Source organism: Carassius carassius, chromosome 16 (assembly GCF_963082965.1).
Source record: "Carassius carassius chromosome 16, fCarCar2.1, whole genome shotgun sequence".
In the NCBI taxonomy this organism is placed as follows: domain Eukaryota; kingdom Metazoa; phylum Chordata; class Actinopteri; order Cypriniformes; family Cyprinidae; genus Carassius; species Carassius carassius.
Window position 1 is genome coordinate 22889079 of NC_081770.1, and position 26740 is coordinate 22915818.

The 26740-nt window shown below is 33.8% G+C and overlaps 1 protein-coding gene across 1 annotated transcript in view; it reads right to left on the reverse strand.

The window, feature by feature from the left end:
• The window catches only part of LOC132160206 (receptor-type tyrosine-protein phosphatase C-like), a 241630-nt gene extending 215377 nt beyond the window's left edge, over positions 1-26253 (reverse strand). The window contains exons 1-5 of the mRNA XM_059569947.1: positions 26179-26253; positions 23945-24016; positions 22355-22444; positions 22166-22255; positions 21970-22059 (exon numbers count right to left, since the gene is read on the reverse strand). Of these exons, the coding sequence (XP_059425930.1) occupies positions 21970-22059; positions 22166-22255; positions 22355-22444; positions 23945-24016; positions 26179-26233 (397 nt within the window). The 5' untranslated portion in view covers positions 26234-26253. The remainder of the gene's footprint in view (positions 1-21969; positions 22060-22165; positions 22256-22354; positions 22445-23944; positions 24017-26178) is intronic.
• Between the last annotated feature and the right edge of the window lie 487 nt (positions 26254-26740).

Below are 26740 nucleotides of genomic sequence, written 5' to 3' on the forward strand. Positions count from 1 at the left end.
GAGCAAGGAAGGTAATGTTTAAGCTTTACACATAAGTGTCTCAGTTTATTAACATGGTCTACTGTGGAAATTAGTGTATGCGACATCAGTGTCACACACACTTTCTGCAATCACCGACTTGAGATGAAAAGTAGTTTGTGCCAAAATGACACAAACTTATTATAGCATTGCTATAGGACTATGACTCACGAGATATATTGTTCAAGATGCAGGGTGTGAAGTTATTTGAAGGCGCAGTTCTCCAGAAAGCTGCAAGCCACAATCGGCCTAACAAACAGTATGTTTTGAACAGCACTAGTTGTAACATTATCAGGCACTCAATATTATCAATACTAAATTATACATTGTGACATTCAAATTGAATAACTCAACCTTGCACTGAACACTTAAAAAAAAGGGCTCACCTTCCTATTTGACAGTCCTGGCTCTCAGCTGGAACCTGAAATTGTAACAGATTGTTATAGTGTTGCTTGACAATTTCTCAGTACATTTACTCAATTAACGTGGAACATACCATCTACAGAAATAAAAGTATATTTTGGCAAAGTTTTTTTTTTTAACAATTTGTAAAATGTTATTTATTTCTGTGATCAAAGCTGAATTTTCAGCATTGTTTTGTCAGTGTCACATGATCTTCAGAAGTCATTCAAATATGCTGATTTGCTTCTCAAGAAACATTTCTTATTATTACCAATATTGAAAATAAATTCTGTTCTTTTGAACTTTCTGCTTATCAAAGAATCATACAATTATTTCCAGGAAATGTTAAGCAGCAAAAACCATTATTGATAACTGAGTACCAAAAAAAATAATAAATAAAGAAAGAAATAAATAAATAAATCCAGCACTTAATCTGCATGTTATAATAACATTTCAAGGATCATGAACAAAAGCCTGCAGTAATGCTGAACATTTACAGGAATAAACTACATCTTAAAATGTATTCAGAAAATATATATATATATATATATATATATATATATATATATATATATATATATATATATATATATATAAAACAGAATATAGTTATTTAACATTTTAATAATATTTTACAAAATTACTTTTAACTTTATATTTGATAAAATAAATGCATGCAGCCTTAAAGGATTAGTTCACTTCTAAATTAATTTCTCCAAATTTACTCACCTTTATTTATTGTGTTTCTTTCTTCATTAGAAAAGAAATTAAGGTTTTTGAGGAAAACATTCCAGGGTCCATACTCTGTGCAGTTCCGTTCTTTTGTTGATTTTGATTGCTTCCATTGTCCTCATTTATAAATTGCTTTGGATAAAAGCATCTGCTAAATGACTAAATGTAATGTAAATGTAATATAAATATAATAAAAATAAATAAACATAATTCTTTTAAAAAGTATATCCTGCTTATATAATTTAATAAAAATGCACAAAATAAATTTTATATAATCATGATGCATTGTGATATCCAATTGAATCGAATCGTTGACATGATAATCGTAATCTTATTGAATCATGAAACCATAGCAGATTCACACTCCTAGTCAGAACAGCCGGCATTGTAGTCATCTCTCCCAGGATTAGGAAACAGTCCTCCATAAAATGTGCTGCACACTAAATATTTGGGTTGAACTGTTCTGGAACAGTGTTAAACCACTAAACCACTGATTTGTAGTTGTGTTCTCTTTTGGAAGGCCAAACAAAGTAGTTTCACTTTCACAAAGAAACAGCATTGCCACAACATGGCGCCAGCAGCAACAGCAAGAATCGAAGTTATGCCTTCTTTCTTTGCGTGAACATTTGGGTGGTGTGGAGGTGTTTTATGAAGAATATCTCTTTGGGTTTGAGACTTTAGTCTTTGCAACTTTACAGATCTTCTTTATGCACACAGAGCTTGTAACACTCCAAAGAGAAAGGAAATCTTGAAATTGCATCATATGACCCCTTTAAAGGGTTAGTTCATCAAAAAATGTAAATTATGTAATTAATGACTCACCCTCATGTCACACAGTTTCAATGGAGGGACTGAGAGCTCTTGGACTAAATCTAAAATATCCTTTAGAGGTCTTACGGGTTTGGAACGACATGAGGGTGAGTTATTAATGACATAATTTTCATTTTTCTGTGAACTAACCCTTTAAGTAAACATCACGGCTGAATGGCATTGTTAGGCACGACGTGAAGCGGATACAACATGGCCTCCAGTACCTTATTTCTTTTATAATACGGTTACCACACAATAAAGACAAATATTAAAACCAAAAATGTATGTATTGAAATGTAAAAAAAATACTGATGGCAACACTCAACTGTAAGAGAATTTTCTGAACATGCCTCATCTTATGGTGCTTAAATAAAAACGGACAATATGATCTCTTTTTATCCGCTGTGTCATTTTTTTAAACCATATATGATATTCTCTCACACACTTACATCTGCTTAGAATCCAGAATAGAATCATGTAGAAATAACTCTATAAGATAACAATTGCATGCCACCACTTTTTACAGTGGCACCAAAGTAAATGCATTTTTTAGCACTCTTTTAGTTTGTCACTTCATTTAATATTCAAAGATGCAAACTATAAAATCAACTTCCTGCGAAAACTTGTGGCGATGAAACCAAATATTACTGTGAATGTTTGCAGGCTAAATATATCTGATTTGATGATGTTTAGGTTTTAAAATGGTTTTATAGCATTACATTTGCTTTTAAAACTAAAGTACACATTTACACTATCCAAATTCATGTCATGAAATTGTAAGAAACTCTGGAGCAAAGACCAGGAGATTTTGTTGTGTCCTCAGAAGATTCCTTATTGGGAATGTGCTGCAGTCCTCACTGTCTGACTAAGGTAACCATACATTGCGATTCATAGGCCTTAAATGGACCATCCTTATCTATATTAGCCTTACACTCAGGGTTAAAAAGAGGCGAATAAATGGACCCCCAAATTGGTCCTTAAATATACCTAATATACATCAAATGACCTAAAGACTTGAGAACATAATGCACAGATTGCCTAGACTCTACAGCTGCTGATCAATCAGAATCGAGGAATGGAACTAACCGTTTTATAAAATCATTTAATGCACAGCAAACTGTTGATACCACGTTTATTCCGTGGTCATTTGCATAATTATAGACAAGTTAAAACTAGTATTGCTCTTTGCAGAGCAATATTTGACCAAGTGTGTTGTTTTCGTCAGTTATGGCACATTATTTCTAGCTATAGCGCCCCTAAAAATGGCCTTGCGATGCCCATGCCTGTGAAACAAGATGTTTAAAAAAAGGAAGAAAGAAAGTAGTGCAACACATCACATTCTATGTAATGGTAATTGTATTGTAAAAAGTGGCTGTCAAAATTGAGGTCGTTGAAGGAGAGAGGCTGAAAATTAAGAGAAATTGGTGATGTCAGCAAAGAAGGATAATCAAAATAATTGATTACATTTTGATAAAGATGACTAATAATATACAGTATTCAATATGTATAAATTTCATTCATACTGTATACTGTATAGTGTCATGTCAGATGTTGTTTGCATTGCTGTTTTGACTTTTAGGTTCTCAGGTTGTGGGGGGCATCCCAGAATGTTTTACACACCATGATGACCACAGCTTTAAATCCCGGTTTAGTTAGGATGGTAAGAGTCCACTGAATGAAATCAATGGAGCACATTTAGTCCAACGAAGCAATGGCGGTGCAATTTATGCTTGCTGTGCCCTCTCCGGAGAATGGCTTTTCAGTGCAACAGTTATTACCCTGTAAATCTAATGTGCGAATGTTTGTTTACAGTTGTGACTTTATGATGGATACTAGAGAGTGCAGTGGTTGACTGGTAGCTGGTATTTAACAGAATGGCTGGAAAGACATGGATTGCTACACCAAAGCTATACAGAGGACTCACCTGTATCATCTGGAGACCTGGCGGAGAAGAAGTATCGCCTGCGACGCTGTGACAGGACACATAAGCGGGGAAAGTGAGTGATTGTTAGAGTGAGACTGAAAGCTAATCCAAACAATCCAGCCATCCCGTCAATCCTGTTTGCGAATGTTCGGTCCCTTGATAATAAGATGTACGATCTAAGACTTTGGTGATCGATGCAGCTGAAGTAAGAGACTGTTCTGTTTACATTTTTTTCTGAGACATGGTTGACAGACAAAATACCGGATTCTGGAGTTGACCTAGTGGGGCTGACACTCCACAGAGCAGACAGAGTGATGTCATCAATTGGGAAACTCTGCGGAGGAAGCGTGGCTGTTTATACAAACAACTCACGGTGCTCTGATGCGAGAGTGATCCTGAAATCCAGTTCTCCAGATGCAGAGCCAATGGTTGTCAAGTGCAGACCCTTTTACTTACCACGAGAACTGACAGCTATTATCATTATAGCTGTGTATGTCCCTCCAAGTGCTGATGTCAAACAGGAATTGGGAGAACTTTATAATACTGTCAGTCAATTATAGACTTCTAATCCTGATGCAATTTGCATCATTGCTGGGGATTTTAATAAGGCCAGACTTAAGTCTGTTCTACATAATTTCCATCAAAATGTTGCATGTGCAACAAGAGGTGAAAATACACTGGACCATCTTTACACTAACATCAAAATAGCATACACTGCAGCCCCCTTACATCACATTGGCAGCTCTCACATCGGAGCTGCACATATGCAGGAACAGTTTTCTGTTCAACAGGTACTGCAGTTGACAGCGGACATCGTCAAGAGGGTCTTTACTAAGATCAACCCACGGAAGGCTGCTTTGCCTGACCAGATCCCAGGTTGTGTACTAAAATGGTGTTCAGAGCAATTAAAGGATGTTTTTTTGTGATATATTTAACATCACTCTCAGCCAGGCCAGGGTACCCACCTGTCTAAAAAGCGCCATTATTATTCCACTTCCAAAATATCCAATCCATCCTCAATAAACGATTATCATCCAATAGCCTTGACCCCCAATGTCATTAAGTGTTTTGAGCAGCTAGTGATGAGTCATATCAGGTCTTGTCTCCCAACAAATCTGGACCCATTACAGTTCGCATATAAAGCAAACCGCTCTTCTGAGGACATAATCTCATCTACTCCTAACCATAAACAGCTCTGGGGTGGAGAGAGTCAAAATCACCAAGTTTCTGGGGATCCGTTTGACCGACAAGCTAACAGAGAAAAAACAGCTGTCACATCAGCTGGAATAGGAAGTTCCACTTTCCTCAACATTCGAAGACAGTGGAACTTCCTATTCCAGCCATGACCTTGTTTTATAGAGGGACAGTTCGGAGCCTGTTGACCTATTGTATCTCATCCTTGTTCTGCAGCTTCTGCAACAGTGGAGGAGAGACACAATCTCTGCTGGATTGTGAGAACAGCGGAGAAAGTTATTGGTGTCTCATTGCAACAGCTACAAGACATCTACACAGAGCGCTGTGTGCAGAGAGCTGGAGGCATCCTGAAACACTGCACACATCCATTTTATGGATTGATTACATTGATGCAGTCAGCAAAAAAAAGAACAACTCGGGTGTTAAACACCTTTTTTTCTACAGCAGTCAAGCTGCTAAATCAGAGTTTGTGAATTTATTGTGGTTCTTTTTTATTATTTTTTTAATACACTAATATTATATTATATTATATTATATTATATTATATTATATTATATTATATTATATTATATTATATTATATTATATTAGTATTTAAAATAATTTTACTAGAGTATTTATGAATTAGTATTTCTAAATAGTTTTTACTGAAATATCTATGTTTTTTATAATGCACTGAACTGTAAACTGTTGACGTGTGAAACACAATTTCGTTTCTATGCAACATATAGAAATGACAAATAAAGCATCAATCAATCATTAACATTGTAATATGGATGACAATTCCTTTGTTTAGGTATCAGTTCTTCAGGGAAAATATTGTTTGTCCATTATGGAATAACTCACGCTCAGAAACTGCATCTTGGTAGTAAAAAAGCAGCATGGTTTTACAGCGTACAGTGTCACAAGCAAAATGAGATTATCCACTAAAAAAAGGGAAAGATAGGCAGAAGATTGTTTATTTGAATTCCGGCATTCTCTTGAGATCACTTCCGGCGCTTTCCGGCACTTGCGCAGACTAAGCCAGAACTCGCGCACATGTCACACATCAGGAAGCACGTGCGCCCTCAGATCACTTGGACGTGGTTGTGTATAAAAGGTAAAAACGATATAAATACTGTTCGTTTTCTCACACAAATCGCTTAGGCCATCAATGTGTACTTATGATGGGGAATTGTTCAATTTGGACTGCGGAAACAAAGACACCTGCATCTTGGATGCCCTTGAGGTAAGCTAAAACATACCAAAATTTTATTTCAAAGTGAACCTTCCCTTTAAATAACTTGTAATCTCTGAAAATGTCGAAGCAAATTTTCAAATAGAACTTATCTTTATTAACAAACCACATATTTGCAGTCCAAACAAATACATTCTTACACTACTATATTTATGTGTAATTGTAAATGTCTTGGAATTTTGGTGATGTTTTATTAACAAATTTTGGGAGGAGCATGTGCAGATAATTAACACGATCAGCCCATCATCAGTAATTACATCATCTATCCAACCAGCACAAGAGAGAACCCCTATAAATAATCAAAGCAGCCTTACCTTCATTATTTAATTATTTTACATATAATCAGAACTTTCTTATAATTTTCTGGATCTCCTTAAGGACTGGTCGCAGCGGCAGGCCTTCAACGAGTCTGGGCAGTGCCCCAGATCTCACCGCACCAAAGCCTCACTCAGCTCCCGATTCGGCTCAACCGTTCACCGCGGCTCTTCCAGCCACACATATGCAGTCAGGCCTCCAGAATCAGATGCTAGAGTGAGGCTGCCTCTGCTAGCCTACAGGCCGGGTTGCAAATTAATTTTAGGTCGAGTCGCGTAAAAAGGCAGGTCATTTGTTGCTAAAAAAATAAATAAATTCTCTTTTCAGGCAAAAGGACAGCAATTGTGAGTATTATGTATGTATTATGTACAACTGTATTATGAAGACTGTGCTAGTAAATATCTTAGCAACAACATGGAGGTGAATATCACGTATCTGCACAATTTACATTATAGGTATATATGTATGTCCATTGTTACAAAATATGTGTCACATAACTAATCATGTCTCATCATTTTCAAAGCCCACACTAAAACAGCATTTCAAATGTATCCACTGCCACAGCAGTGTCTGCTCCCACAGGAGATTTTATCTGTATTTCCCCACTGCCGAGAACAGGCTCCCCTCTCACAGGACCCCTATCCGTATTTTACACTGCCGCACCAGTGCTTGCTTGCGCAGAAGCCATTTTCTCTTTTCAGATGTCTCAGCAGTGTGGGGTAGTGTACAATAGGCCCATGTGGCACGGCCTAAGCTTTTGTTATTAATGGCATTTTTTTCCCTTACATTACTTTTACTTTTACTTTTATACTTTAAGTAGTTTTTTAAACCAGTACTTTTTACGCTTTTGTTTGAGTAAAATGCTTGAGTTGGTAGTTCAACTTCTACAAAAGTCTTTTTAAACCCTAGTATCTATACTTCTACTTGAGTCATGAATGGCAATACTTTTGACACCACTGCTGCTGACGTATGACGCTGCTGACGTGTTACCTTTGTTATAGATGTGAATTAGTGGTTTTTTGTTAAATGTGAGCCAAAATCCTCACAATTAAAAGAACCAAAGACTTAAACTACTTCAGTCTGTGTGCATTCAAATTATGTAATACTACACAAGTTTCACAATTTGTGTTGAATTACAGAAATAAATTAACTTTTCCACAACATTCTAATTTATTGAGAGGCACCTTCGGGCAAAATGGTTCAGGCGCAACATTTTAAGTTCTTTAAAAAGAAGTAAACAGAAGGTATAATTTTCCTTAATTAGAATTTGAAGACATTCCCCTGACATAATGTCATTGTTCTGTATGTGTGACTGTGAGGGACATTTCTTCCATTCCAGGCACCAGAAGGAAAAAAAAGCTTAAAAATAGCAGTTAATGTTTCATCAAATAAAAACCTTTTTAGACACATTTTGTAATCATTGTATAAAATTAGCTAAGTGTATTAGTCCATGATGTTCTCTGCTGTCTGCCGCTTCTCTCCTGTTGAAGATGAACTGAGCTCGCGGATGCCGCTTGTCGGTGCAGTACAGAAGGGATGAAAGAGGCGTTTCACACATTCAAACAAATATTAAAGCATAATCTCATTTTTTCCCATAAACATTTTCCATTTCTTAAACAAAACGTAAAAATCTAACCGTTTCTCATTTCTCTTTATTTCTTTTTAAATAGAAAATTCAATTGACCAAAAGATACACCGAACGTACACTGGCCTTTTTTTTCACCCTTTTTTAAATTTCATCTTTCTTTCCGAAATAGAAAAATGAATGAACGAAAAAGTACACTGACCGACCTGACAGGCATTAATTTGATTTTATACAAGTTTATCTATACTCTAAGAACCCAAGTGAGAGAATATTATCTTAAAAAGATGTCAAAGATTTGAAAAGGAGTCCCTGTTTGGAATAAATCCTGCCTTATCAGGGTGAATCAGTTTATCAAGTTACAGAACTATAATAGACAAAACTTTAGCCATGATTTGTGAAACTGGCCTATATCTGCTTACTTCCTCTGGAAGCCTTATTTAAATAGGAGGTAAAATATCAACAGTATTTAAATAAGATGAGAAAAGATCACTGAAGCGTTGTAAAACTGTGTCCTGGGTATCCATCGTGTCCTGGATTATTTCAACACTTCATTGACTTAATTGTATCTTATATTTCTGAAACTATGAGTTCTGCATTGAGGAAGTCACAGTCTTCCTAAAAAAGAATATTGTTAAATTAAAGGAATAGTTCACCCAAAAAAATAAAAAATTCTGTCATTAATCACTCAGCCTTATGTTGTTCTAAACCCGTAAGACTTTCGTTCATTTTTGGAACACAAATTAAGATATTTTTGACGAAGTCTGAGAGCTCTCTGACCCTCCCATAGACAACAATGTAATTACCACGATCAAGGTCCAGAAATGTAGCAAGGAGATCATTAAAATATTCCATGTGACATCAGTGGTTCAACCATAATTTGATGAAGCTACAAGAATAATTTTGTATGCAAAGAAAACAAAAATAAAGATTTTATTCAACAATTCATCTCCCCCGCATCACCCTTGTGCAATCACTGTATTCTGTTCTGTGTCAGCTGTGACACATCTGTAATTGGTGTTTTGATGTTTTTTTATTCTTTATAACTATGTATATTTGGACTTTCAAATAAATAAATAATAATAATTCTGACATTATTTTTATGCAGTTACTGTTAATAAAGTCACATTTGTATTCTTTATTCAGACATTCAACTTTAAATGCAATGTAAATGACCATACAACCAGAATCTAATAGGATTTTGAGATATGTTTAATGCTTTTTGAGTTACAGTTATACAGTCTTTGGAAAATAATAATATCGATAAATGTTATATGCAATTGTTTTCATGGAGAGAAACAAGATACAATTCTAGTTTTAACATTATTCGTTTTCAGGCATATTTATAATAGAATATATATATATATATATATATATATATATATATATATATATATAATTTAACAGATTACTCATGGAGCCACATTAAAGGGTTAGTTCACCCAAAAAACTTACCCTCATGTCGTTCCAAAACTGTAAGACCTCTGTTCATCTTCGGGACACAGTTTAAGGTATTTTAGATTTAGTCAGAGAGCTCTCAGTCCCTCCATTGAAGCTGTATGTACGGTATACTGTCCATGTCCAGAAAGGTAAGAAAAACATCATCAAAGTAGTCCATGTGACATCAGAGGGTCAGTTAGAATTTGTTGAAGCATCAAAAATACATTTTGGTCCAAAAATAACAAAAACTACGACTTTATTCAGCATTGTCTTCTTTTCTTGGTCTGTTGTGAGCGCATTCACTGCAGTTTGTGATGTCCGGTTCGTGAACGAATGATTCGATTTAACCGGTTCTTCTTGAACCAGTTCACCAAATCGAACTAAATCGTTTGAAACGGTTCGCGTCTCCAATTAACATTAATCCACAAATTACTTAAGCTGTTAAATCAAAATAAACAAATATCCCGGAGTAATTCATTTACTCAAACAGTACACTGACTGAACTGCTGTGAAGAGAGAATTGAAGATGAACACCAAACCGAGCCAGATAACGAACGAAAGATTGATTCGTTCTCGAGTCAAGAACTGGTTGCATCGGTTTTCAGATCACCAGTACACTGAACCGAGAACCATTTCTGTCAGACGAGTCCGATTCGAGAACCGAGGAGCTGATGATACTGCGCATGTGTGATTCAGTGTGAAGCAGACTGACACACAGAGCGTCTGAACCAAACTGATTCTTTTGGTGATTGATTCTGAACTGATTCTGTGCTAATGTTATGAGCGCGGGTAAACCGAAGGCTTGAATCAAGGGCAATCATTGCCAATGATGTCATTACGTTGAGCGCAACCGGTTTATTGAATCGAACTGTCCGGAAGAACCGGTTCGTGGAGAATAATTGAACTTCCCATCACTACTGGTGATCCGACAACCGATGCAACCGGTTCTTGACTCGAGAACGAGTCAATCTTTCGTTCGTTATCTGGCTTGGCTCTGTGTTCATCTTCAGTTCTCTCTTCACAGCAGTTCAGTCAGTGTACTGTTTGAGTAAATGAAGTACTCGGGGATATTGGTTTGTTTGAACTCAGAGGGAGCGTCAGCCTTGTTAAAAAAGTTAACAGCTTAAGTCATTTGTGGATTAATCCGTATTGGAGACGCGAACCATTAAAAGAACCGGTTAGAAGAACCGGTTAAAAAGAATGATTCGTTCGCGAACCGGATATGACAAACTGCAGTGAACACGCTCACAACAGACACGGAAGAGAAGACAATGCTGAATAAAGTCGTAGTTTTTGTTATTTTTGGATCAAAATGTATTTTCGATGCTTAAAGAAATTCTAACTGACCCTTTGATGTCACATGAACTACTTTGATGATGTTTTTCTTACCTTTCTGGACATGGACAGTAGACCGTACAGACAGTTTCAATGGAGGGACTGAGAGCTCTCTGACTAAATCTTATCTAATCCTATCTTAAACTGTGTTCTGAAGATAAACGGAGGTCTTACGGGTTTGGAACGACATGAGGGTGAGTTATTAATGACATAATTTTCATTTTTGGGTGAACTATCTGTTTAAGATCCCCATATCTCTGGAAATAAACCATACTGAGCCTTAAAAATTAATAAACAAAGAAAATTAAGGACCAAAACATGAACATATATTAAGATATCGTCCCCTTGGAATTATAAGGTTCTATCTGCATTCCGAGTAGTTTTGAGATATTGAGCTTTAAAGTTTTATGCATTCCATTCGACTGTGTAGATAGAACTTTATTGTTTTTTAAATAAAAATCCCATAATGTATACAACATAAAACATTTTAATCACATAATGTCAATAAGTTGTCACAGAATAACGATATGGGAATAACTCAATTTTGTCAAAAATGTCAGATAGAACCTTATAATTCCAAGGGGACGATATTGTCATTACTTCTTTAGTTACAGGCATGCAAACATGATCTAAGCAAGAACAATCCTTCTACAGCATGTATTAATCTTAGTTGATGTTAGTTTCAACATTTACTAATGCATTATTCAAATCAAAAGTTGTGCTTGTTAACATTAGTTAATGCACTGTGAATTAGCATGAACTAACAATGAATAATCGGATTTTCATTAACTAACATTAACAAAGATGAATAAATACAGTAATAAATGTACTGTTCACTGTTTGTTCATGTTAATAAATGAATTAACTAACATTAACTAAAGGACCATTGTTCTAAAGTGTTACCCTAAAAATTAGAAGTGGGTATATTTTTATTATTGTAGGGTGGTTGTGTTCACACACTCCCAAAACACATTTATATAAATGTGTATTTTGCATAATAGGTGCCTTTTTTTACCATTATGTGTACTTGCTGACAGCAAAGGTAATACATTTACAGGCATTCTTCTCTTCTGTCCTGAAGAGTATTTGGTCACATTTAAATATGACTGTCATTACATAATGTAACAAAATCAAATTGTTATTATTATTTAAATGTGAACAAACTGGAATTTTTTAAGTGTGACTTATATAATACTATATAATATATAACATACTTTCTATAATATATTTTTAAATATTTATTTATTAAGAAGTCTCATTTGCTCACCAAGCCTGCATTTATTTGATCCAAAAATACAGCAAAAGCAGTAATATTGTGAAATATTTTTTTTATATATATTTTTTATTATAATTTATTTCTTTAATCAAAGCTAAATGTTCCACATAATTACACCAGTCTTCAGTGTTTATTTTTTAAAGGGGTGATTGACTCATTTGTTTCTCGAATTGATTGTGTTTATGAGGTGCAGTTTAATATGTCTTCATGCTTTGTTTGAAAAAAAAAACATAATTTTTCACATAATTTACCTTTCTTCCATATGACTTCCCCTTTCTCTGACAAACAACTTTTCCTGTTTTTTTTCCTGTTACTATGAAGCCCCTCCCTCAGAAATATGCGATGGGCTGAGATTGGTCAGTTGGCTCAGTGTGTTGTGATTGGCTAAACCGCCTCTAGAGCACTGAACATCCTGCCCCTCAAGTTCAGAATGTGCTCCGGTTGTATTGTAGCATCCTCTTTGCTGCTTATCAATTTGAGATGATTGAGATGTAGAGAATATTAATGAAGAGGATCATGCAGAACCTGTGCAAGCACAGCTATTAACGGTATGTTTATTTGTTGTTGTCTCATACTTTTAGATATGCTGTTGCTTGTAAATGCTACTGCATCTGTTATCTTTTAATATAAGGTTATATTCTGATTAAAGCTTTAATACTGCACAGCAACCGCATGCACGTCCATGTAGTACGTTTCTCATTGCTATGTAAAAATAAGTGTATAAATAGAACGGTTTGTTGAAGCTGATCTGAGAGAGAGAGAGAGAGAGAATAAAAAGCCGTTTTTGTAGGCATTAAACTGCCAGATATATAGTTTTTTTCTTTGGGGGGGGGGGGGGGGGAATTATAGAAATTAATACTTTTATTTAGCAAGGATGCTTTAAATTGATAAAGACATTACAATAATATTTCTATTTCAGATAAATGCTATTCTTCTGAACTTTATATTCATCAAAGAAACCCCACAAAAATCTACATAACAATAATAACATGTTTTTGAGCAGCAAATCTGAATATTAGAATGATTTCTGAAAGATCATGTGACTGGAGTAATGATGCTAAAATTCAGCTTTAAAATCACAGGAATAAATTACATTTTAAAATATATTCAAATAGAAGACATATTTAAATGGTAAACATATTTCAAAATGTTACTGTTTTCACTGTACTTTGGATCAATTAAAATAAAAGCAGGCTTGGTGAGCAGAAGATAATCTTACTCTTCAAAAAATTTGACTGGCATGTATTTATTTAATTGTCACAGTTCAAGTTTTGTGAAGTAAATTGTTAATGACCTCCATATCTTACAAAAATGTTGTAAGAGTAAAAGTTGTGCTTCCTTTGGATATCAGGTCATTCTTTAATGATGGTATACTGGTTTAAACATTTAAACAGTATTTCTCCATATTGTTGCACTCTTGGTCAGTTGTTTCGTCTCCGTTATTTGTAAGTTTGTTCTGACCTGTGTGTAAGTATAAATGAACATTCACAAATTCATAAGAAGCTAACTATATGTCCTGAACAACACTATCAGACAGGTGCAATTAATAAATCTATAATAAAGTGTTACTTCATTAGATAAGGTTGAAAATATACATTTTTGGAAAAAATAAATAAATACCACAAAAATCACAATAGAAAACAAAAGCAATTATAATGAACGCAAATGTTGAATAACAATAAACATAATTATAAAATCAATTGTTTAATATTAATTTAAATATGCCTTAAGAGTCAAAGGACTTTTTAGTGTCACTGTATTGCACAAAAAATAAGTGAGTGCTATAAAAGCAACTCGAGAAAGACAATACATATAACACATTAATGCCAGAACTTGATCTCTTCTAGTTGGGCTGGATTGAGAAAAGGTTGTTCTTACATTGAGTAGTAGCTTCAGAAGTAATGAAAGCTGAATGTCCTTCTGTATTATTGGCTGTGATCTGAAATGAATAAATGTGAACTGTGAAACACTGCAATCCCAACACATGTGACTCTTTGTCTTTAATGAATGACAGATGCTGAAAGACATTAGGTGGGATTCAAATACCTTAACTTCATATGTTGCAAGGTAGTAAAGATCTGAAAACTTAAACAAACATTCGTTCTGTGGACCTGCAGTTCTAGTGTCTCCGTTGTATGTGATTTCAGCTGTGAATGTTCCCTTTCCTCCATTCCAGACGAGATCTGATTCCAGTTTTTCACAATTTATTTCAAGAGAATTCTGAGAAGGATTTTGAAAAGTTACTTTAGTTTCTGGTTTGAAAACGGGCTCTATCAAAGAGAAAAAACAAAACACATTTAGACACAATGGCATATAGCTTACATACAAATAGCAGTTGATTGCAACATTTATGAAAATTCTATTCCACGGTAAATTGTTAACTGATTGTGAAGATTAAATTAATAACAATACACATTGTGGATCAAGAAAGCATGGAGTTAAAAGATTCATAACTCATAAGGACAAAATCTTAATATCCAAAAAAATAACTGCAAAATGAAGAAAGAGAGGGAATAGATCTGAGTAAAAGATATAAAACTTACTGTCAGAAAGTGTTGCACGGTTACCAGTGTAAATAACATAATCTTTTTGGTTGACTTTTCCAATAATACTGCATTCATAGTTTGTATATGGCAATAATCCAGTAATACTACAGACTGTACTAGTGCCTCTGTCTTGTGTACAGCTCACACCTGAAAAGACAAAATATACCTGAATAAGACACTGAACATCTATTACCTCTACTAATATCATAAAGACCCTGGAGTATTATTACAGATAATGTGCGGATGATAATTTCAGTGATGGGGTATTGGTAAAACAACAGGAAAGTTGGAGCTCTTACGATGATTGTTTCCATCACTGCCAGGGGTTTTGCAGCTGGCTGAATAACGTTCCCATTCAATCCCTGAGCATCGATCTCCCTCGAGTGAAGTCCAGGAGATTTCCAATGAGCTGTTGGATAGGAGCTGAAATCTCCCATTCTTTTGCCAGTCTGTAATAAAGAAAAATAGAAATCACCAACTATTCAAAACAAATCTTCACAATACACATTCAAGTGTACACAAAGCTCTCCATTACACACTCCAAAAATGTACAGTGATCCTATTTAATTCCTCAGTCACACTTAAATACATCTGAAGTATTAGATAACATATTAAATAACAAGTGTTAAAATTCTAACAAACAAACAGAACAGCAAAATCTTAAGTTTAATCAATGCCTTGAAGTTAAAGTGAAATTAAAGTAAGTCAAGTTAGAGCGATACATTTCTTAATGAAAAGAACCAAAGTTCAATGTAAGTTCATTTATAAATTGTTGTGAAAAATTAAAGGGACGAAAACCCAGATGCTTTTACAATACAACAATGAAACAGCATTAAGCATTTAACATTATATAAAACAATTTATTTTAAAGACATTCATATAGTTTTAACTGCACTTTAAGAGTTTAAATACCTTCTAGGGTCAATGTATTGTACAGTACATTTAACTACTGTACGTGTAAACATGTTTTTCTTTTTTTCTAGTCTTTATAACATTATTGGTAAATCTTCCCAGGTGTGAGGAGAGAATGAAGGAAAAACTTTGAATCAGTGTTGTCTGTATAATATGAACTCACCACATTTGATCTGAATGTTGAGCTCATGACTCTTGATGGGTTGTTTCTCACGAGGATATTCTCCAGTGCAGCTGTACTGTGTGTTTAGTAATAATAACACTGGGATATTTAAACCATAAACTGTGCCCTTTTCTGATAAATAAAGAAGAGAAAACTCCTTCACCATCTGCTTGTCTTTTTAATCATCATCAATGAGAATATAGTATGATTACAAAAAAAAAAAAAATGAATTCACAGTACCATTAAAACATGTCCATTACTTACCGTTCTCATTATTAGTGCAACTGATGTTAAGCAGTGCAGCATTACATCGTTCTGGTTTATTCATCCATTCAAACTGAGAGGGAATAGTTTTGTTGAAAGTTATGTGAAGCTTGACTGAAACATAAACATTCAGTTCATTACAAAAAAGTGCAGATCAAACTATCAAGTCACATCACACACACGACTGCAGAACAGGACATATGACAATGAATTTGAATTAAGGCAGCAAACATGCAGTATTGATTTTTTTTTTTTAAAGTAATTTATTAAAAGTATATTATTATTTTACACAAAACGTGACTTGTTTCACAGAAACTGATTTGAAACACACAATAAAAATCAGTATTTGATGTCAAAGAAAGCGATTTTAAGAAACAGATATTAAACAGATATTAATAATCAGTGTTTGAAATGCCGCCTACTGAAATATATATCATTATATTAAAGGCAGGGTAGGTAAAAAATGTATAAAAAACTTTTTTTCCAAATTTGTTTAAACTTTATTTATATATCAATACATAATTAAAATGTAAGTACTCTGAAAAAGAAAGTATAAAAATCGAGTGTCTGTAGACCTCTCACAACTGTTTTAAAGACAGCTCATTATTTCCATTCACTCCACCCCCTCCCTTCTGGGCTCCTTCCAAAGCCTCTACTGTCTATGCCTCTACTACGGCTCGCTAAGTAATGTTATGTTAGCTATATTACGCAGCTACGTGTGCTAATGACACATGCTTCATGAAAAAATAAATAAAAAAATATGTAAGATCAAAATACAAAAAGAAAGATTTACCTGTCCAGCAGAAATAAAGCCATCAAGGAGTCACTTTTCAGCCCCTTGAGTTCCCTCAGTTCTCGCCATCGCTGGAAAGCCACGCCGATATTAACTCGCGTTTTATTTCTTTGTTTATCCAAAAACATTTTGTTCATTGCCTTTTCTTGTACTGTTACTGTCTTCCTTTTTTGCCTGGTTTGCCTTCACTAACTGCATAGGCCGGTACTGTGAATTTTGCTTGCTGTTTCTATGCCATTGTTTTGGTAGTCCTAGGATTCGTGCCTCTTGAATTCCTCAAATCAAACGTGCGCGCGCAAGTGGGCAGGTCATGTGTGGCAAAAGGGTGGTTGCCATGGTTGCGAGAGAGTGACAGTCGCCTAAGCCAATCCTATGTTTCGTCCCGAATGGAAATAATGAGCTGTGTTTAATACAGATTAAACGGTCTAGAGTCACTCGATTTTTATACTCTTTTTATCAGAGTACTTACATTTTTATTATGCATAGATATATATAGAAAGTTTAAACAAATTAGGAAGAAAGTTGTTTATAATTTTTTTACCTACCCTGCCTTTAATTCAGTCATTTTGCAATTAATGCCAATAAAATTCCAATTGAGAACACTCTGTGTGTTGTGACCGATTCAAATTCACACTCATGAACTGAAAAACAGTCAATTCTACATCATGAGAGAGAGTGAGATTGATTTAACATTCATCATTATTCTACAGATATTTCATTTGTGTTTAAACAGCAGTAAAAATGTAACTGAATAATGATACATCTGTTGAGTTTATTAAATACCGACCTGGGGGCAGAGCAACACTCATTGTGTAGTTACATGTGTCCAGTACAACGATGTGTGTGGATGCACAAGAGTTTTGCTCCGTTATTTCAACACATTCAGTCAGATCCCATTGAATACCATTGAATTCTCCTTTCAAACACACTTCATTATCTGTCACGCTTGTCACAACAGTTTTTGGAATGGTTTCTCCATTTTCTGTACAAGAAACGAGAGACAAATATAAATATTACTTCACAATATCTATTCAGCAACAAAATACAAACACAGTTCAAAACCTGACATATAAGAATTGTTATTGCTCTCTAAGATGTGAAATAAAAATATACAAAGTCCCCAAAGAGAATTTGGAGATTTAAAAATTATATTTAAAAATGACTATCATTGCATTATGTAACAAAATATCAATCTGTTGAATGAAGTGTAAATAAACTGGATATTTTTAAGTGTGAGGTCACTGTAAATTATGTCCCATTTGAGTCTATTTCAGCTTGTTTTAATTCATGCAGAAATCTTCTTTTTCACACTTACTACTGGAAGTAAAGGTGTTGTTTCCACTGAGTTTACAGTCATCCACACTGACGCTGTACACAGTGCATGGTTTTAACCATTCAAAAGGAATTTTAAAGGCAGTCTGGTCAGATATTTGCTCAGCACGGATCTCTTTGTGCTTATCCTTTATCCTGATTGTGTAATTTTGGTCCTCAGAGCACTTGATATTCACCACATGAGCTTCGTTTTCTTTCACTCTCTCCAAAACGCTGTACTGACCTGTGTGTAAGTGTGTATGAACAGTCACAAACTCATAAGAAGAAACTGTGTCTTGAACAACACAATTAAAGTTGACTTCACACAACAGACAAACAAATACTCACATGTGCTTTCTGTGGTACCTGAGAAAAACACATATTTAAATATTAATAATCATAAATCAAGCAATTTTGTCTCAATAAACATTAATAATTATATCAGAGAGCACAAGTGTTGTGGAGTTACCCGTGATGCTGGTGGATGTGTGTAAGGTTGAGCTGGGTTGTGTGGAGGTGAGAGATGTGATGGTCGTGATTGGAGGTGAGGTGATGGAGTCATTACTTGAACCTGGTTGAGCTGCTAGTTGATAAAAGTTAATAGTTAAAACTGTCTGACCAAGCTACAGATATACTGCAAAGCTCAATTAATGTAGAAATAACACATTTCAAGAGGCAACTCGTTAAATTGATCTCGTGATAGGGGGGTTTGTGTATGAGTGCGTGAGGGGACTGTTTTTAAAGGAAATGAAAGTTCATGATATTTAGCGTCACTTTATGTAATTCACAAATATATAAAATATTATATTAGTATTAGCATTAGCCATGGCAAATTACACAATAACAAATTTACTCTAAATTGAAGCTGCACAACCTTTGACATCAACAATTTCCGGGAGGTATAACTTTGTAAACTGTGTAATAATAGTGAAATAATATTTGTAATTTTTAAATACAAATATATAATACAGAAATGTTTAATATAATTAACAAGTTAATCGCTATACCATACAGTGGATGCAAGAATGGATTATTGCAGCTAAACATAAAAACATCTTGTGTGAATATAAGGAAATGAACAGTCATCTTAAAAAAATGTAGATCGGCACACAGGTGTGAGGGACTCTATCTAAATGAAATATATAAAGCTCTCATACCTCTCTATGTGCCATAGGCTGTCTAAATTGTGAAAAAATTAAAAAATAAAATAAAAGCTCAGAGATGGTGTGCTCGTAGCAGGGCATGATGGGAAGATGGAGATGAGAGTGTGTGAGAGTAATAATGCAGGAGTGTGAGTTTGATGTCAGCTTTAACCTTTATTGCTGATTTCTGCAGGTATATTTGATGAAGTGGTGAGAGTGGAGAGAGGGACTGTAATGATGGACGGACACCATGAAACAATATCTAAGCTTCTAATAATTAGTAATTAATATAAAACATAACAAATGTGTATAAGTATTGCCATTAGCAATGTCTGATTACAGATGAATTGGCACCAAAATATACAACTATGAATTTAAACTATTTGATATGTGTGACATATTTTATAATATTTAAATATACTGTTTACCTCCAAAATATGTTTATTTTTATTATAGAAACTTGTCTAAACATTTCTTTATATGAAAATACATGCATGCACACTCATATACATCAATGAATGTACTCAGAAACATGTGCTCGCAGCAGGGCATGATGGGAAGATGGAGGTGAGAGTGTGAGAGATTGTGTGTGAGAGTAATAATGCAGGAGTGTGAGTTTGATGTCAGCTTTATCTTTAGTGATAGTTGTGTTTGGTGAAGGGATAAGAGTGGAGGAGTTTGACTGATTGTCTGTAATGATGGGTTGACAACATGAAACAATGTAATGAACAATGTAAACATGTCAAGTTATTACTGTATATATTTTCTGTCCTATTTTTTTAATCAGGAACAACATAATAGAAACAGAGCAACACTTACCACTTGTTTCTGCAACTGTGGAAAGTGTGAGATCTCTCCTAACTATGCATTGTTATGTGGCTAAATTTGTTTTATTAATGCAATTTAGCAATACATTTTGTCCCCTTGGAATTATAAGGTTCTATCTGCATTCCGAGTTGTTTTGAGATATTGAGCTTTAAAGTTTTTGCATTGCATTCGTCTGTGTAGATAGAACCTTATTGTTTTTTAAATAAAAATCCCATAATGTATACAACATAAAAAAATCTATCACATAATGTAAATAGGTTGTCACAGAATAACAATATGGGAATAACTAAATTTGGACTAAAATAACTAAAATAAAACTAAAATAACTAAAATGTAAATAATTCCAAGGGGACGATTTAGAAACGGCTGAAACAAGGCAAGTATTGTAACAGCTTTTTCAAAAATAGACTAAAGCAATGGCAGAAGTAATGATGCTGCGATCAATGATGCTCACTTATTTTGTCCAGACCTATTTTTGAAGCTTCTAAAATATAAAATAAAACTTTGTTAAAGTTTGTTATAGATTTCATTAAAAAAAAAAAAAAAAAAAAAAAAAACCTAAAAAAAGGACTATGCAATTTTTCTATTATACAAATGTTTCAAGAAACGATTATGTTTGATAGCTGGAAGATGACCTTCATCTATTCACCAAGTACAAGCTGCTGTTCACTGAATTATCTAACTCTTCTACAAAAATAAATAAATAAATGCAATGTTAAAATATATGCAGTTACCTGCAGTGGGGCTGGTGTTCTGCTGTTGTGTAGGGGTGAGTGTGGGTGTGTTCCCTGCACGATAATAATTATGTGATCAAATAAAACGTTCACTGGTGCCTTTAACTAGCATGAACATAAGTTATACAACAACCAAAACAAAAAAATGTTAGGTACAATGTAATTATTGTGTTCCTGTTGTATTGTAAAACATTTTTGCTGCTGTTGAGGTGGGATGCGGGTCAGGTTAGGAACAGGTTTTACAGTAATTTTACAGTAATTACATAAATTTTTTAAATAGAAGTAAATCATAGTGGGTAACACATTACTTACCTTTATAATAACAATAAGTTATGCACAATTACATGCAAGTAATCCTAAACCTAACCATATAGTAAGTACATGTAGGTAATTAATATTACTCAGTACATACATGTATAATTACACTGTAACAAGTAACTTAAAATAAAGCGATACGATAAAAGGAATACAATAACAAGTGCAATGTATCAAATAATTCATTTAAATGTAATTACATAGTTGTTATTTACACTTAATATAATGTAGGTCCATTTATAGTCCTATATAAGAAGGTTATACTCCAACATGGTAGCACAGTTTTGTATTGTATTGTTTAAAAAAAAGGCAAGACAAAATAGATTTTTATTACCACGAACTGCGAAAGCACAACATAATATAAATGTATTTACATTATAAATTGGTAAGTGATAAAAAGCATGAAATATAATGTTAAATACACTTGTACCATTGTTAAATACATTGTTACCAATTCGTCAGATGACCAACGAATCGAGGTCTCGCTTAGAGAGACCAATCTACTTTGAGTGTAAACTAAATGAGCCAATGCACATTGGCAAGGAATTAAGATTGATGTACTACTCTGAGTTTCTTTCTGATTAGAAGTGCTCTCTTTATAATGATGAATATTTGATCAAATAAGATGCTTATCTTATACTTTTTCACATTTATAAAAAAAAAAAAACATTAAATATAATGTAAAATACACTTTTACCTGTGGTGTCTGTGTTTTGTTGTTGTATAGCAGTGCGTGTGGGTGAGATTGATGTGCTTGTCTGAGTATCTTTCTGATTAGAAGTGCTCCCTATATGATGATGAATATTTGATCAAAACAGATGTTTATCTTAAATTTTAACACATTTATGAAAAAAAAACATCAACATTAAATATAATGTAAAATACACTTTTACCTGTGGTGTCTGTGTTTTGTTGTTGTATAGTGGTGTGTGTGGGTGAGATTGATGGGCTTGTCTGAGTTTCTTTCTGATTAGAAGCGCTCCCTATATGATGAGTATTTGATCAAATGAGATGCTTATCTTACACTTTTACACATTTATATAACAAAAACACATTTAATATAATGTAAAATACACTTTTACCTGTGGTGTCTGTGTTTTGTTGTTGTATAGTGGTGTGTGTGGGTGAGATTGATGGGCTTGTCTGAGTTTCTTTCTGATTAGAAGCGCTCCCTATATGATGAGTATTTGATCAAATGAGATGCTTATCTTACACTTTTACACATTTATATAACAAAAACACATTTAATATAATGTAAAATACACTTTTACCTGTGGTGTCTGTGTTTTGTTGTTGTATAGTGGTGTGTGTGGGTGAGATTGATGGGCTTGTCTGAGTTTCATCCTGATTAGAAGTGCTCCCTATAAGATGATGAGTAATTGATCAAATGAGATGCTTATCTTACACTTTTACACATTTATATAACAAAAACACATTTAATATAATGTAAAATACACTTTTACCTGTGGTGTCTGTGTTTTGTTGTTGTATAGTGGTGCGTGTGGGTGAGATTGATGTGCTTCTCTGAGTATCTTTCTGATCTGAAGTGTTAACTAAATATTAACTATGACTTTAGGGAACAAGGGTTACGTACACGAATTCGAGGTTACGATGTTACCTTTTTTAAGAGATATGAACAAAAACATGAAATAAATTTTAATTACTTCACTATAAATATGAATACATTTATTTAAATCTAAATGATTTATAACTGTTAAAATAATTTTTATTCATTTATATTTAACAGCAATCAATATATTAGCAGTAGTCTCATTCAATTACAAGAATACTGTAATATTCGTTTTTAATAGGACATTTTAGAAAGTCTTTACTTATGTTTGATTAAAGCACTGGCTATGATAGTATCTCAAAAGAGGATCATCAGTACCTTTGTCATTTGATGTCATTTGATCTTGAAAATGAATAAATAAATGATTATTCCTGCAGGAACTGGATTTTTAATGAACAAAAATAAATGTTTTATTTTAGTATCTATTTTGCTGAATTTTTAAATGTGAAGCCTGGCTTTGTCTAAAAGGGCTTGTTTGGGTCACAACAAACAAACAAATAAATAAATAACACCTCTTGCTCAGTAACATGTGATTGCAGCATGGCATGATGGGAAGCTGGAGCTCAGAGTGTGTGAGAGTAATAATGCAGCAGTGTGAGTTTGATGTCAGCTTAACCTGAGATTTGACTGAGGGACTGTAATGATAGATTTACAGCATGAAGAAGTTGAGGATTGAGGTCAAATATTCATTTGAAAGGACTTACGTTTACAGACTTTAAAGTCAACTTAAAAAGGTCATTCACTATTTGTATTATTTGCAACAGCCATCTAAAATAATGCCTTAGCTGATGGTTAATATTATTTTGCTCCCCATATGCGTGACCCATATCTGTTTATCATGTGAAGACATCAACCTGAAGAAAAGTTACTATGAGATTTTTTTATAGGAAAAACCTTCTAATATATTAAGATTAGCAACATTATAAAAATGTAACACTGGTCATGAGCGCAGCACTGAAGATGTGATTTTGTCAGAGTTCGCAGTGTATATGATGGGATAATGGAGGTCAGAGGTCATGAGTGAGACAGACTGAGTGTGAGAGAGATGCTGTATAATGCTGGAGTGTGTGTCTGCTGTGGTGATGTGTGTTGTCGTGGTTACCTTTAATGATAGGTAATGCAGTGGTGAGATCAGTGGGTGGTGTGGAGTTGGTGGATTGGTCAGCTTTGACATCTAATTGACAATTATATAGTTTAAACTGGATCCAAAAACAGTCTATATGCATAAAAGTCAACACATTTTCCATTGGATTAACAAACCAAATGCAGCAAAAAACACACACACACAAAATCTAAATGACAGAAATTGCAATTTTTTTTACATAAATTTTTTATACTGTACATATTGTATTTTCTATGCGCTCACCCTAAACCTAAAAACCTAAAAAAAAAATGAATATTGGTATTACATCAGTGGTATAACATTCGGTCCTCCAAATGTACTGCAAGGTAACTCTTTACAATAAGATTTCATTTGTTAACATTAGTTACTACAACAATGAAATACTTAATCTTAGTTCATGATCATTTTTATATTTTCTAATACACTGTTAGAAAAAAAAAAGTATATTTTATAAAATAAGATTATTGTTTTATGCATTTAGCAGACACTTTTATCCAAAGCTACTTATAGTGCATTCAGGCTAACATTTTTTACCTAACGTGTTCCTTGAGAATCAAACCCACAACCTCACGCTGCTAAAGAGTTTTCTTTATTTTCATGACTATGAAAATTGTAGATTCACACTGAAGGCATCAAAACTATGAATTAACACATGTGGAATTATATATGGAATTATATACATAACAAAAAAGTGTTAAACAACTGAAATATGTCATATTCTAGGTTCTTCAAAGTAGCCACCTTTTACTTTGATTACTGCTTTGCACACTCTTGGCATTCTCTTGATGAGCTTCAAGAGGTAGTCACCTGAAATGGTCTTCCAACAGTCTTGAAGGAGTTCCCCGAGAGATGCTTAGCACTTGTTGGCCCTTTTGCCTTCTGTCTGCGGTCCAGCTCACCCCTAAACCATCTCGATTGGGTTCAGGTCCGGTGACTGTGGAGGCCAGGTCATCTGGCGCAGCACCCCATCACTCTCCTTCTTGGTCAAATAGCACTTGATGCCTTCAATGTGACTCTACAATTTTCATAGTCATGAAAATAAAGAAAACTCTTTGAATGAGAAGGTGTGTCCAAACTTTTGGTCTGTACTGTATTTAATGAAGCTGAGATCATTTTTAGTTTAAGTCAGTTAATACAATAACTAACATTAATAGATGTTAATTAATGAACTTGATGCTTTTATTTTTCCAAAAAAAAAAAAAAAAACAACTGGTTTGATTGGGTGCACAACATTCAATGTAAACAATAAAAGACAAAAAGTTTAAAAGGTTTACATTAAAAGAAACAATAAAAGATTTACATTTATTTATAAAATCTATCTTGAAATAAGGTAAAACAAAAATTATATATATAAAAGAAAAAAGTAAATATTACAATATTACATTTTTAACAAATATCTAAGAATTTTCACACATTTTAAGTTAACATTTTGTAAAGAGTTCTCCTTTTCATCATCTCGAATATCTTTAGAGTGCTTTTCACCGACTGCTGCAAAAGAGCTTGTCAAAACCTTTTTTTTTCTTCCTGGCTTTGTGTCTGGGTTAGAAGTGAGTGTGGGTGAGAGGCTTGTGATTATTAAAACAAGTTAATTTTAAGTAGCCCAGTACAGCAAATAACAAATATAATAAAAATACAAACTCTACAAAAGACCAAAACTTCAAGAACACCAAAATAATGTCAACAATTTGGGCAGCAAATGTTGAAAAAGTTATCAAATAAAATTTATAAAAATCTCCCCAAAAATATTTTTCCGTCAGTTAAATACAAGTAGAATATATGTTTACACAGTGGTTTTCCATTCTTTTATTTTCTTTTTTACTTTTTTTTTTTAGTTAATAATACAAACTTTAGTTTATACTCTTTCCAGAATACCGCCACAAAACCTTTACAAAGCAACAACTTATTTTGGCCATCTAAAGAGAATTCCCCTTCTTCTTGTTAAACAACGACAACACAGAAACTGGATCAAAGTATGAATGAATCTACACCACTACAACTACTTTCCTAAGTTATGAACAATTAAAAAATGAGTCAGAAAATAATATATATATATATACACACACAGACACACGCACACCACATGCATACATACATGCACATACACACACACACACACACAGTCACACATTCATCTGTAAAAAAAATAACATACAAATAAGTAATAATAAAAAAAAAAAAAAAAAAAAAAAAAAAAAAAACATTTCTGTACTTACATAAGACCATGCGTAGGATCAAAACTAAGGGTCCTAGGGCAAAAAATCTTGCCATTTCCAAAGGTTCAAACAACTCTTCAAAGACACTCAGAGACACTCTCCCCTTTAGCTTTGCATTAATGTTCTTTTTTTACCAGGAAGTTGTATTTTAAACTATGCCACATAGTACTGTGTCATATCCTTAAATGGATAATGAGATCATATCCACTTGAAAGTGTGAACATTTCAAGTCAAATCTCATCGAAGGCACAAACTATTACATTATACATCAGTTTCATGGAAAAAAAATGTAGCTAAAGATTAAAAACTGAAAGAACAGCAATATTGCAAAATAAGACAGTAAAACTTATATAAATCACTCTTTCTTCTAAAGTAAAACTATTCAACTGTGACACCAGCAGGAAAAGTTACAGCGGGAGTGCACATCTCTCTCCTCCCCTGAGCCCACTGAGTTTTACCAGACCCCCTAAAGCATGCCTTGAATTTACAGGGGGGTCATTAAGAATTAATTGGGGGAAATCACGTGAGAGGAGGCAATGCCTCCATTGCAATATGACTAGAT